The following is a 15,097-nucleotide window of genomic DNA, read 5'->3' as shown; positions in this document are numbered from 1 at the left end:
CAATCCCCCACCCACACTCCTGGCTTCACATTAATTGCTGGTTATATCAACAACTCAAGTTATATCCTTTGATGTTTTTGTTATCTCATCTCCTCAACTATGTTGTAATCGTTAATCCCCCTGAGCAATACCTCATGTACCTGTATATAAACGGATACACCTTGTCCTCCCATATGCTTGAAAACGGTATAAGAATCCATACCGAGACGTCGCCATTGTGAAAATGGTTGATCATCCATAAAATTTGTTCCTTCATCTTTAGCTCAGCAACTTCTAAAATGCCTCTAAAACAGTTTAGATGACAAAGTGTTAACAAATATGGTTGAACTGTTTTGTCTAAGTAATGTTCAACATTCAAGAGTGTTCTTGCCAATATACTAGCAGTGACTTGAATTAAACAGTTTATCTGGCAATATAATGTTTTGGCACTTACTGGCAAACTGTAGCACAAGTAGGGGTGCGCAGCGTAGCGAATATGACCAGTATTATGAAGACAGTATCATTATTAATAACAGAAATGGGTGAAAAACAGCATTAATGTAACTTTGTAGTATGACAGAAGTACAGTGTATGGACTGTGATCAGGGGTTGTTAAGAATCAGGGGTGTGTTTGTTCAACATTGCTGAATAGTGTCATCGTGACTTCTGCTTCACGATACAACGAGTATTTCAGTAACCTTGACACCAGAATATAACTGATAGGGTGGGGCACAGGCAAGAGGAATTTGACGTATCTAATAAATGAACATATTCTTTTACAGTTAGAATTACTGACGCTTGCTTTAATATTAGTAGCTTAGTTGAACTTGAATTTCAGGATTGCTTGAAGACAAGTCACATCACTAATATTTATCTTCCAGTTGTGAATGGCCATGGATCGACATTTTTTAATGTTTTTATGTTCCGGATCTGTATTACATAGTGCAGTTTTGATGCTCATGAAGTGGGTATTTCTTTGGTATTTACCGATTGAACACATCAACAAGACAAGAATTACTGTTTCAAGTTTGTCTCTGCAGTGTGAGCGAAATGAGTGTCTATACATCCAATTTTGTGAAAAAAGTTCTATGATGTGAGGATACTATGAACAAGTATATTTTGGAACCATCTTAGATTATGTCTTGGGCATCGTTTGGCCATTAAACTGAAAGCTTTTTATTAGAAACAGTTCCCTTTTCTTGTGAGTGTATACTGTTGTTAAACACTGATCAAATAAGGTCTTAGCATTTTCTGGTAACCATGATAAATTAAATGCTTTGCGTTGATGAACACAAGGCAACACGTAAGAGTACACTTAATCAAGGATACTGTACAACAACGTCATATAGTCTTCCAGGTTTAATGTTTCCATTGCCTCTTGGGTATATCTTAATCATATATTGTTTGCTGATTTAACGGACCTGCTAATGTCGTTCTGGTCGCGGTGGGCGAGTTGTCTAAGGTGCGAGGCTAGGCTGGCGAGCTTAGACGTGCTGGTATCGAGCCCACCTGTGACCGGGTGTGAAAACCTTGGAGTCAGCTTAGCGTGCAGACTCTTTCAGTGTTGTCACAACCCCTAGAGTGCTGTACACAACCCCGTGCACTTAAAAGAACCCACCAATCCGTTGTTAGATGACCAGATGGTGGCCCATGAATACGTGCAATCACATAGGTGCGGGTAAACATGGGAAAATTACTGTGACTATGTGTCCTAGTCCACCCAGTTGTGAATGGGTACCTCGTAAGGATGGGAAAGCCACACTCTGTCGGTGCGCCTAGTAGGCTGCAAGAGTTGTATGGTTCCAGGGAGTTGAGATTGAAAAATACGATAGATCTATGCCGTTGTGATGACCATCCATTGATTGATGGAAAATCAAAGCGCCTTTGAGCAGTTGAACTGAATATCGGCGCAATACAAAGTAAACATAGCATAATAATAATAACAAATTGTAATAATTTTGGTTTGTGGTCAATAGATCAATCAACACAATTTCAAAGTATGGTTGAAGGGAGAGAACTATTTTTTCGCGTTATGGTCTAAGGGAGAGAATTCAGTCCGTGACAGGACAATTTGCTGACAAGAGTTCCGTCCCATGTTTGAATAGACTTGAGTCACAGTGCATGTCCTGCTTAAACACCTTTCAGTGTTCCGACCTTCTTGAAAGAGGGGTAACAATTTGAAATTAGGTTTATCTCCCTTTGTTTGGAAGGCTGCATGGAGCTTTGTCGGATGGCCACAACATTTACTTTCTGACTTGCTCCCGTATGCTCCTTTTGGTGTGGCCGCACGACGTTCGGTTTTGTTCCTTTTTCCTAACGACGGAGTTAGTGCAGCGACAAACACTTCATGCATGACTTGGTACGACAATTCCGCCACAACCGCCAGTGAACGAGTCTGAAGGAGTCATTTACCATAGACTGGTTCCCAGATAGTGCCCGCTTGTCCGTCTTAACACTGTTACCCAATTCAGTGCGACTGAGTTAGATCTATGCTTAGTCAGGGCATCACCTTTTTGTGTGTGGATGCCACCAAATTTTGCACATTGGTCGGTCGGTCTGGGAATAAAAACTTAATAAAGACAAAAAGATCTGAATAATGTTATTGATTCTCATTTAATGTAATTGGACAAGTTCAGTGGACTTGTTCCCAGCGTCTGATAAAGATAAACATTTTATTTAACAAGGTGCTACGTTTTAGATACCAGTCGGATAAATTGTTGATAAGTTGATATAGTTTTTGTGTGTGTGGTCGGCAATAAAATTGGAAGGGTACATCGGTCAGGGGATCATACGCACGTACGCACTCACGCACACACGCACGCACGCACGCACAAAATAAAAATGCTGCACTCATCACTGTTCCGTCCGATCTCATTGCTAGTTCTGTCACAAAAAGAAATTGGAACCAATCGATCGAACCACAACTTTAGGTGCAAAACATACATGAAGTTTCAATCAAGCACGGGACGTAGCTCGTTTGTCATGATTACCTCCCTTTGACCACTCAGAGTTTTGGTTGTGAATGCGAGTCCATTCTTGGCACAAAAGCATGGATATGAGAGAGAATGTTGTGCATTATGTCTTGGTTGCGACTATGTCCTTTCATTCAGACTGTAAAGTAATTGGTATGCGTAATGCAAACATTTCCTTTGTATATTGTACTTTTCCCTCTGTTATATTTCCAAGCTCATTCACATATATTTTATTTGTTTAGTGTTCATCTTGATACATTTGTTTTCTGTACAGATTGTGATTGCGTCGTTCGCCGTATACTTGCATTCATAAGGGAATGCACTGCAAGAACCAAGCTGCATGTTGAATCCCTGATTTTGTTGACATTTAACGCTGACTGAACACCGGCTGGCGTGTAGGTGTGTCAGTGTAGACTGCAACAGTTGACAGAACTGGTTGTATTGTACCGATACTATCAATGATAAGGTCAACGAATGCCGATAGTATCACCACCGTTAACTGGCAGCATGAGTCAGTGTAGAGTTTTGAGTTGCAGTAAATATAAAGTGTCTGACCTTCTGTAGTGATATATAGCGTTTTGATATATATCTTTTCACTTCTTTTTCTTACACATGATTTATGTACATTGTGTATGACGAACCTGTGTGCAAGTGATGTCGACACATTAATGGTTCTGTAATCTGATGTCAAACACCACACTAAACTGGGGGGATTGTAGGTTCATGGACGTCAAAGTAGTAATTGTCATTGTAAGTAAACCGTCCACCAGTGAGGAGTAATATTCCAGCAGAAGGAGCTTTGGCATTTACATTTAGAAGTTTAGAACTATCTGATGCCCAGAAGCATTCTCTTGTTTAATAGTGCTTTTGAAAGAAAAGAGTCTTGCTTAAAAGTTGTTTGATCTAAGCCACGGTAAAACTTTCAAAACGTGTAATGGTAGACAGGTAGACAATGTTTCCAAATTTCAGGCATAGTTTGCAAAAGGTGCCCGATTCAGTTTCTTATCTGATTTAAAACCTTGTTGGCGTACGCATGTTTGGATAGCTGTAAGCCACCATTTGGATCTGCTCCCCCTTTTTGTTGAACATCAAGCATCAGCACTATTTTGGACGCAGATACTCTTTCTGCGAAAACTGTTGCTAAAAAGATGTCTGTACTAAGGAATAAAGTTCTGTATGAATAGTTCCTATACAGACATTTCTATCGATGCACATATCGAAACATGGCGTGGTTCGATAGATTTGAAGTAAAATTATTCTGATGGTGAGACAAGAGAGGATGTAGTTGTATGAGTTTATTATTTAAGTACGTTCTGGACCTATCCGTAACAATTCGGTCAACAACAAAGTCAGTTCAAACACTCCAATCCAATCATATTTTGTTGACATGAATCCATTGCACTAAATCGAGTGAGAATGACGCAAAAGGGACCGTTCTTGCTCAGATGGAGAAATAACACACAGTATAAAAAAATAGGAAAAAACATCAGCTGATATATTGGATCCCAAAAACGAAATCACAGAAGTGCCGCTAAAATGGATCATACGTATCAAGTCATTGCTAACACGACCTTCAAGTTTCCATTTGTCACTTTCTGAGATCGTTTTGACAACTAGTCAGAATAGTTGTTACTAAAATTGGAGCATGGGGGTCGAGAAAAACACAGACAAATCAAAGTCCTGAGTCAGCACTAAAACCACTGTCGGAATCTGTTTTGCCAGATTTACATTCTGAGAACTAAGAATTCAAGTGGCTGTGTATATATGTCAAGTAATAAGACAAGAATCATATCACAAAAGCTACACAATATAGGACACTGTTCTGGCATCATCACAATCTGACGCCAGGGTAAAACCTGCCGAGGTGTCCTTGTGTATCTTCAGAAGGCACTTCGATGTCAATGTTGCCAGTTAATGTCCTGGTTTGATATGTCAAGTCATGTGTTTCACGGTGACCTTGAAACATCCCGCACTCTGTAACACTTCTACTGTCACTAACCCCTTCATAACAGACATGCGCCTCCTCGCCCTGATCTGATAAACATAAACAACAAACTTAAAAGCAAACACCTTCAAGAGGCATTGAGTATTCTAAAGGATCGTACGATTTTTATCAAATGGCACCATGCTTTGCCAACTGTAATATAATCAAATGGTTGATGAGCTAATGTGTCGTTTATGGTCATTTATACAACTGTATAACATCCGATAGATAGAAAAAACAAAACAAAAACCAAACCATCCTCACCATCGCCTGTATCATCTTCGGTTGAGTCCAGACTGAACTCTACAGTATCCATGCTGGAGGCTGTAGACACTGTGACGGACTCATCCGAACCTTCATGACAGCGTAGTCTTTGTATTTCTCTCTTTAAACATGTGTTCTCCTGCTGCTGTCTCTGTGCAACCACCTACAAAAACACGACCGACTGTAGTGGTAGTTTGGCAGTGTCTGTTGCATTGCTCCACTACAGGTGACACATTCAGTTTAATGAACAACACGTTTACAAATACTGCAATCTTGGCTGAGAAATCTCAGGAATATTTTCTGGTACACCGTCAATCTCTTGCTGTCATTTATTAATTTAAATGAGAGATTACTGAATTACTCAGAATTCCCGAGTTTTCAGTTTTCACAAATATCAAGTGTAATTAATGAAAACAGCGCTTTCAGTGACGCTGCGACATCGTGCGTACTTACTTGTAGCTGTGACAGATGTCTTGTCAGCCGTGCTGCCATTTCAAGTACGTGCTCCGTCATATTGCAGACACAATTTGTTGGACGTTCTTCATTGGCTGTAAGTAAATAACAGGCATATTATATTGCTTTGACGTGTAGACCTCTCGGTTACGGCTACTGAGGTGCATGGGATTTTTGCAGAGAAATATTTACAAGCATGCACCCGACAATCATGGAGAATGTTAGACCAACATACAATGAGGTGTTTGTGGAGAGGATGATGGGGATGCCATTTGGGCCTGGTTACTGTTTGAGTTTATCACAAGTTGCATCAGTTGAGAATTTATTTCCTGTGCTGCTTTTATCAGAAAAAGGCTGCTGCTCTCGTTGTCGTCATGGTTACCGTCCATCGCAGTGTCAACCTGATAAGCACAAACACCCAGTGTCACACAACGAAAAATCTTACAAGATAAGAAAAACACATTGAATAGTTTTTAAGCATACCTCAGTAACCTGTCAACAATTTCACATGTACAGCTGTCCATTATAAGACTAAAGAACTAAACACGTTTACGTACGAACTATCCTTAAGCGGCCCATGAAAGACTGAACAGGAACGGTGGGACCTGTTCCTCCAAGGACTTACTTCAAATGTAACTTCATCGTCGGTCTTGCGCTCATTTGTTTCCATCAAGATAGATGTCTTTTGGTCTTTCGCTGGAGCCATGGCTGTTTTTTAATTAAGAAAGCAGCAAATAGTCAGTATGCAAGGAGGTTATCGAATTAGACATTAGAGAGTAATATACTAGTGCGGCTGTGAACATGCTGGTGAGTTTGATAGCTCTTCATCCTGGTTTCCTTGGCCATGTGATCACTGGTCATCGTGCAACTACTAATTCTCACTGCCAGGGTTAGCTAACACAAGCATTCACAGTGATAGTGACAGTGATGACATTCGCTCATCCAGGATTGGAACAACTGTATATTGTGGCTGCAACGAAGACATCGCCAATACGATTTACGAACTCGTAGTGACTAATACAAGTATCTATTCATGAATACTTTAACATCAGGTAATTAAGATAACAAACGGAATTCTTTAGGTTGAACATTTCGATCACTTCTGTAAAGTAAGGTGCCGCTAATAGCTCAATTTGCTGGATATATTCCATTTTGCGCATTAGAAAAACAGCATAGTAGTTCCAAGTGAAACACAGAAACATATATTTAAAAAATAGAGTCTAGTGACTTCAAATAATGAACTGAATCCACGAAGGGAACTAGTTGTCTAACTGTTGTTATAAAGATCAAATAATCATGAAGGAAAGCGGACACGATATCTTGCTGTTTTACCTCATGCGGTTTCATTGTTATATTTGGTCATTGGTATTGAAATTACAGGCTCAATGGCCCTCTGGTATTGACAGGCAATTGATGATCGGTTGTGAGGATAGAGGGACCTACCAGTGGAAGAGAGGACCTTGCCAACGTCTTCCACAACAGCATCTGGCGTGTGCACGTCATGGTGTTGTATCATGGCTGCTGCCACTGAGCCAATGCGAGACGGTAGCTGTCCTGGAGTTGACATCCCCTTTCTCTCCCTTGCTTTCGCTGCACAATCAGTTATATCCTTCACCCACCTGGACACAGAATACTTTGTGTAGCATTGTCTACAGCAGCTAAACTCCCGTGTGATCACTGATCACGTGGCTGTGTACTGTCTGGCAAGTGGGTACCGGTATAAAGCTTCAACGAATATTGAATAAGTGTTTCTATTAGATGCTTCGTTATGTTTTGGTACAGAATAGATTGAGTGAATGAGTTTAGTTTTACACCGCACTCAGCAATATTCCAGCTATATAGCGGCGGTCTGAAAATAATCGAGCCAGGACCAGACAATCAGGTTACCAACAGAATGGACATCGATCGGTACAGAATATAGAGAGCTGATAGGGACGAATGGTAATGAATACAAACATTGTATGTTGTCAAGATCAATGTTTCAGTTAGCAATTAGAAGAAAAAAGACTGTTCCTTATTAATGGCGATGTCGAGCATATCTCCTGAATGGACAAGACTGGCATACCGTGGCATATCCTTAAAGACACTTCAACTTTCCCCCGACATCATTCACATACATCTGTGCCAAGACACGCATAAAGGGCTGTATTTCTGATAATGATACACCAGTACAAACTTATCCCTCTCTGACTGTGTAGGGACAAGGAACGTGTACATGGCAGCCACATCATCCTCATCATTGATAACAAAGAAGATGGTATTATCTGAAAGTAAATATGTTTGACACTGCAGACACGATGATGATATCACTACATCAATTTGCACATAATGAGACGTACTTTCAAGTAATAGATAAGAATGCAAACAACATGATGCGAAATACAGTTACAACGTATGATGAAACGTAAGCGGAAGCAGCCCAGTATACATGTATTAAACATTTTGCTCCTACCAGAAGCATAGCTTCTCGCCAGCACGTTCTCCAGTTTCAGAATTGGGCGGTACTTTCCCTTGGTGCCTGTTGCTAATATTTTTGTGAATGGACAGAGGGCCATCTTGTCGTCTTGGGTTTGCAGCAGTAGCATCGTGTCCTCCAGCAGCACCACGAGGATCTCTACATTACACATCGGCTGCAGCTTCATCGACAACACTCCCTCCGATACAAGTTTGTGCTGAGTGACGTCCAGCTCCTGAATTAGATCATATTGTCCATCAGACTAATGTCAGTCTGATTGTTGTGTTGTATTTCGTTATTTTATGCCTCTTGATGGTGAATGCCATGACTGAATATCAAGAAGTAATAGCGTGTTACCACGATGATAATGCTTTGAGAGACATTGATTCTGATTTTCAATGATTAGCAAATTTCACGACGATTGTTTTATCAAGAATGTTTGAAGGATATAAAATCGAATCATCTGAATATATTACGAAGACTGACCAGCAGTATCAAGAATAGGCATGCTTTAAAAGTCGTGATGCTGCTCTGTCAAAATGTCTTTGTGATGGTGGTTCTTACGTTTAGCAACTGTAATTTGGCATCATATTGTTTTGGTTTCTACTGAAAGAACGTGGGTTGATTTCGTTCCTGCTTGCAGTTTGTTTTAATGTCGACACACGCTGCAGCTTAAACTCGTGTGTTGTTGCAAATAACACAACGCCATTCACAGACTCGAACTCTGTGGAACTCGAAAGCGGAATCATTCTAAAGTGTGAGGACATCAGCATGCAAGTGAGAATAATAGTAATTCTGTAATATATGCAAACCATTCATTGTAGATAATTGCATTTGATGAATGAAAATTGTTGTTAATATATGAATTCAGATTTTAGGATTAGTGATTTTCTTTTTACACGTGATGTTTTGTTTTATAAAATGAATGACTGTCTTGCCTTAAGTTCCTCGTATGCCGGGTGGTGCGTGTTGATCTGCCTCTGTATACAGGAAAGTCGGTAATCATTCTCACAAGTCTGCACGGCGTGGTCCACATATGCTAACATTTCTTTGCTTTTCACGTGGACCTTTTCAAGAAGTCGTTTCTCGCAGGCATCTATCAAGAATTATGAAATTCCAAATTTTGTTCATTGTCTTCTCACGTTTGTCATCTATTGTTTACTTCGGGCGCAATCTTTGAAAGAATGACTCATTAGAAGGTATGTGATCAACTGTGCATAGCTCTTGTGCACCCTTTGAGAGAATGACTCATTAGAAAGTATTTGATCAACTGCGTGTACCTCTTGTTCACTCTTTGAGTAAATGTATCAGTAGAGAGTATTTGACCAACTATGTGTACCTCTTGTGCACTCTTTGAGTGAATGTATCACTAGAGGGCATTTGATCAAATGTGTATACCTCTTGTGCACTCTTTGAGTGAGTGTATCAGTAGAGGGTATTTGGTTAACCGCTGAAACTCTACCGCCAAGAATTCTTCTAGTTTCCTGTGCTGACAAAGGGAGTAGCTTTCTGCCTCCTGTAATTAAAAATGCTACAATTTAGTGTTAGGGTGCAACGTTTAAAACACAAGCGTATATTATATCAATGACATAAACGCACTGACTTCGTAAGCATTTATTCAACACATTCAGCAGCTTGCGTAATGCTTGCATTTCATTCAAATATGCGTTATTATAACTGGATATGATTAACATATGAATTTTGAATATAGAACATCCATGATATTTGGCATGAGTATGTTAAAAGTAAGCTCACCAACAAAAACTTTGATGGAGCGTGTTGTGTCCTGAGTTCCTTCAGAATGTCTTTAATTTGAAATTGATTCCTGCAGTACTTGGCGCATTCTTGTCTGAATTTCTGACCATTTTCACCATCGAACTGCAATGCATATTGATGTCAAGTTATTATATAAACTATGTGGTAAACAGTTATACATTCACAAACCATATTAATCATAAAACCGACAAATTTATTTCGAAATTTGAGCCATATCGGTGTTTGCAACAAATACTTAAACATGATCATTGTTTCATGTTGAACGGTTGTGTGAAATGTCCATTACTCGTCTTCCGTTTCCTCCTATCCATTGTTCACACAGACAACTTCAATAAAAAGGCGCATCATAAGCTCAGTGGATGGCAATGTATATGCTTTATTTAGTTATTCATGTTTTCATCAGTTAGAACCAAATGTTTTTATAGTTTAATTCTTCCTCCGGGATTTCGGTATTTGATAAAAGACTTGAAATAGCAACGCAACATGCCAAGTTTCCTGGGTGATATGACAAAATTCGGATTGTAAGAGTCTCTGATCTCACCGTCCACAAGAAAATGTCCGCTATCCTATGTATGATGGGTGTTTCAAGTCGGCGTCTCTGCAATTTCATGTTCAGCTGGCCTGAAGAAACATGAGGAATCAGCGCAAGGTAATGACTGTTTGTATGTGATAATCTTACAAAGAAGCGCAAGCGACCAGGGACACAGCTACCATTATAAAGGGTCCGGGGCTTACATTGGCCTTACACACAATTTGTACGAAAAAGGTTGGGGAAGCCCTCAATATTAACTACATATAAAGCTTTGCAACGTGTCGGGCTTACACGAAAAAAATAATACTTGCTACGCGCCTAGCGACACATACAAGCGTTTCGATAAGGATGTGGGTGTTGGTCACTCACTGTGTAAATGTATCACCTCGTCAAGATTAGGAAACAAGGCCCGTGTCATTCGAATAGGACAGATACGTTTAGTCACCATTGGTTGGTGAAACAGCAAGTCTAATATCATGAGTTGTCGGACATGAGACCTTTCTGTGTGCAGCAATTCTGCAAGAGATACATACATGTCAATCGATGCACATAGCATACATGTTACTTTATACAGCGTGTAGTCATGGCGTAAATCTTTGCTTCCGATTCCAAGGTTTATGTCAGGGTACTATGGTTCTAACACATGAATAATTCCACACTAAGCTGACAGTCAAACACCCATCCATCCACCTGCCTACCTACCCACTCACACTCTCTGGGAACCGGGAGGTCTGATTCTTCAACACGGACTTCAGGTTGTATTGTTTTACATGTATGTAATTCAACAGACACCTACCATTCAACACTAGCTGGCGTTTCATCTCCTTTGCAGTGAGTGCAGTGATGGTGTCTCCAAGAACATCCTCCAACCTTGGTAGGTCTGGCCCAAATGTCGGGTCTGGGTCGGCTGGATTCTCTTTGAGGTCGACGAACCTTCAATATAACATTGGTGGAAGTCAAATTAACAGTCTTCTGACTGACTTTGTTTGGTGCAACGACCAAATCAGGTATGAAAACTATATGAATGGATACCAGAGATAAGTGATGACGTCAAGTATTTCGCGAATATAACGAAAGTTTTGTCTGCAGTTTGTTCCTTAATCCACCTGTTCTGTCAGTTGCTGTATGAGAAGGCTTATCTCTCATGCAGCTGGTTTGTGAGAAAGGAAGAAACCGTACTGAATGCCAACAGAAAGTATACACAATAATGTGTATTTATTACAGTTGAAAAATGAAATAACTACTCGATTATACCATATTTAAACATAACTCATATCTGCAAATGTTTGTAAAACCATACAGTGAAGCCTCGGAATGTTTTTTGTAAAATCCTTTGTCTACCCGAACGAGTTATAAATCTGTGCCACCACGTTGTCCAACATACACGTGCTGTGGTGTATTGTGCGATTTCAAACTTCCGAAAGAACCGTACAAATCTGTATTTGAGAAAAAGAGTGTAACATTTAGAGGTAATCTTTGGGTGCTGACTAAGGTGGCTTGGGGATATTGACATGTCAACAAACACATGTGAAAATCATTTTGAAAGTATAATTTCTTGAGCTCCTTTCTGTCTTCTTTTGAATTGTCTTCAGTCTTTTCAGTTGACTGTGCGAAAGAATGACTGCATTACAGATTAAAAGAATACAAGTGTCTGCAGTGCTGGACTGTTTCGCGGATCCTCACTATGGTTCATATGAAACTGACATTGACCAGTGCATAGTTCCTGGATATGTCCATGGCAAATGCTTTTTGGGAGTTGAGATATAAAGGTCCAGGTGTTCACATTTGTCTAACAACGTCATTCTTCGTCATACCCATTCTTCTACATCAGCGAACTTGTAAAACGAACACAAAACAACGCCGCTTTAAGAGGCATGGTGAATGAGTGAGTTCTGTAAATAATCGAGTCTGGACCAGACGATCCATTGACCAGCAGCATGAGAATCGACAAATGCTAACCAAGTCAGCGAGCCTGACCACGTTAGCCGCCTTTTTCTAATCTAGATCTTCACGTGTCTTCACGAGGCGTTGGTGGACAAGGTTAGGCGTGGTGGTGCACGAAGACCATGGCCACTTATTGATGTCAAGGAGAGAATACACAAATGGGAAACAGAACGAACAGTGGTTGGAATCACCAACTAGACTACACAATCTCCACTATAGGCTTACCATTTGGTAGATGCTGATTTGCTGCGTGAATGTTTGCGAGATCTGAATGGACCACGGTCCATGACAAGGTATGTCATGTATCTGGGGCAACACTTACTTGCCCATCTTCGTTCTGAAACAAACTATTGTGAAGTGGATATAAAACAAGTTCCATGAAGTGTTTTAGTGTCCAACAATCCTGTTCAATTCAGTCCTGTGCTTGACATGTTGTTGAATGTAAAACCAGGTCTGATTTTCCTGCTTTAGTTTGCTAAGCGTCATTGACGATGCCACCAACATTGGAGAACCAGTGATCTGAACTGCAACAATTTCGTGCAATACAAACAGTCAATCAATGAGTATGACATCATTACATATATTGGATTAGCACTACCCATACCCAGTGGGGAGACCGTAACTGATCAAATACTGGTGTATATGGTAGACAGTTCTGACTATTTCGTAATGTATTGTGTACGGAAACAAGACAATTCAAATATGTCTTCGGACGTCAAGAACGCTCTCACGAACCTAGTGCGAGGGGACTCAATAGAAGTAACGTGTCAATTAAATTCTTTCAACATCTTACTACTATTTTGTTTCGCATCATTAATCATGGACTGAGAAGCGAACTGTACTTTTTGCATAATAATACAACGTATGTTTGAGTCTGTGTATATATTGGCTTCATCAGTTTATATAGCTGACACACTGGTTTAACAAAGACAAAGGTTTCTCGGAACAAATAATAACACCACTACATTGTGCATTGTCGATTGTGACACATGCAATTCATGTGTATAGTGCAAACACATTCAGTGTAAAGGGTATTAATTATTCCACAATACAATACATTTTGTAATTGATTTTGAAGTACATATAAATAACACCGTAACATCCGTAGAACAGTCTGGAATTTCAGACCCAACAATACGTTAAGTTCAATGGAATTTGTATCTTGTCAGAGTTTAGCCAAATCATTACGTCTGTGAATTGCGACGACAAGCAATATCTGGCCCTCTCTCGGGGACTTGCATACCGTTCAAAATCCACAGCTGTTTCCTCAGTGATCTAGAATACCGACAGTGAATGACCCAGAGAACGCTTGTACTCACGACGTCACCGATATCTACAATATAGTTGATTATTATTGTGGCACCGAAGTCTGTTAGTGTTTGCAGGGTACCTTACTGAGCGATGTAATGCGCCGCAACACAGCTGGTATCTGGGTCAGCATGACCGGTGAAGTGTACGTAGTAATGACACACTGGGATTTGAAAGTTGGTGTCTGTCCTTCAGAAATGACACCGGGCTTTGAATAGTAGCTAATGTTCTTCAGAAATTACCCAGGTATTTGAAACGAACATATGTAGTACAGCTTCAAATCTCTTTTCCAACAGCATGTCTGCTGTCGAAGGTGGTGAAAGAAGAGCGCGACTGTAGTAATGACAATCACGGATCACAACTATGGTATGGAAAGGTAAGCTAATCATGGGGAAAGGTAAGCTCTCTGAGAGGTGGGACACAATCCTACAATGTGCCAAACGTGTCCTTTCATTGTGAAATTGATGTGTCGTTCCCATAGAATAACCCGCAAACGTCGATATTACTCAACAGAAACGAGAATTACTATTGAAACTTATATGATATAATAGTACTTACTTTTTGAGCCTCTAGATCAATCGTTTATGTGAATACCCAGCCTGAAGGGGTTGATTTACCCATCAGTTAGATGTTGAACTCTTTGTAGTATAACCGAGATACATAACACGTGACGTAACGATGTCAGGTACATGTATGTTACAGTAATACATCTCATGCTCTGAATAACGTATAGATTGTAAACAGTCATGTATGGACTCAAGCGGGGACATTTGAACAGGTTTGTTGGCCTGTAGCACGTTCGGGTAGTCTATTCTAAAGCATTCACAACACAGCTTTTATGCTGAGAGGCTTGGCATACGAAGCTGTGTATGTTGTCCCCACACCTGCAAATGAACCCATTATCCATGTGGCGATAACAGAAATGTTGAATGGAAAATCGCTCTTTGTGGGCCCATTTGGAAAGTACTCTGAGGTTAGGATATAGTGTGGTGGGAATGATAACTATGAGTTATCATGAGCTCCAGGGGAGGTGTCCTTCACATAATACTGTAGACGTACTGTATTCGCTGTTTGATCGACATCCTAGAAGGTGGTGAGTCAAACATGAAACGTAACTTTATGGATGATAACGTCTTGTTTATTGCCTTGATCTACAAATTAATGTAAATATAAAGTAAATTCTACATCGAATCGTCGCTCTAGGCATCATAGAAGTCATCATCCACTAAACTGTATGCTTCAATACTGATCCTTGAAAATATATGGTACTGTTTGTTATCATATCTTACTATTGGGAGAGGTGTTATGATATGAACTAGACAATTATAATATGCGTTACTGGGGACATTATGTCGGAGAATGACCACCAGCTGGCAAAGATGTTTAAGTGATAATATTGTGAAAGATAAAAAGTGTTTTTACATATTTTA

The 15,097-nt window shown here is 40.0% G+C and overlaps 2 protein-coding genes across 2 annotated transcripts; both read right to left on the bottom strand.

The window, feature by feature from the left end:
* Positions 1-4,231: 4,231 nt before the first annotated feature.
* Positions 4,232-8,336, bottom strand: LOC137283324 (uncharacterized). The gene is made up of 8 exons (XM_067814812.1): positions 8,105-8,336; positions 7,829-7,916; positions 7,096-7,271; positions 6,278-6,360; positions 5,888-6,053; positions 5,653-5,747; positions 5,200-5,362; positions 4,232-4,985 (listed from the first exon to the last, which is right to left on the bottom strand). The coding sequence occupies exons 1-8, from the start codon at positions 8,292-8,294 to the stop codon at positions 4,783-4,785; spliced, it is 1,164 nt and encodes a 387-aa protein (XP_067670913.1). The 5' UTR covers positions 8,295-8,336; the 3' UTR covers positions 4,232-4,782.
* Positions 8,337-9,021: 685 nt separating this feature from the next.
* On the bottom strand, positions 9,022-14,324 carry LOC137290845 (rho guanine nucleotide exchange factor 1-like). The gene is made up of 8 exons (XM_067822036.1): positions 14,226-14,324; positions 12,585-12,706; positions 11,212-11,348; positions 10,785-10,931; positions 10,425-10,504; positions 9,863-9,985; positions 9,506-9,623; positions 9,022-9,203 (listed from the first exon to the last, which is right to left on the bottom strand). The coding sequence occupies exons 2-8, from the start codon at positions 12,659-12,661 to the stop codon at positions 9,022-9,024; spliced, it is 864 nt and encodes a 287-aa protein (XP_067678137.1). The 5' UTR covers positions 12,662-12,706; positions 14,226-14,324.
* Between the last annotated feature and the right edge of the window lie 773 nt (positions 14,325-15,097).

Source organism: Haliotis asinina, chromosome 1 (assembly GCF_037392515.1).
Source record: "Haliotis asinina isolate JCU_RB_2024 chromosome 1, JCU_Hal_asi_v2, whole genome shotgun sequence".
Classification (NCBI taxonomy): Eukaryota; Metazoa; Mollusca; class Gastropoda; order Lepetellida; family Haliotidae; genus Haliotis; species Haliotis asinina.
Note: the sequence above shows the minus strand (reverse complement) of the source record. Positions and strands in the feature narration are given on the sequence as shown.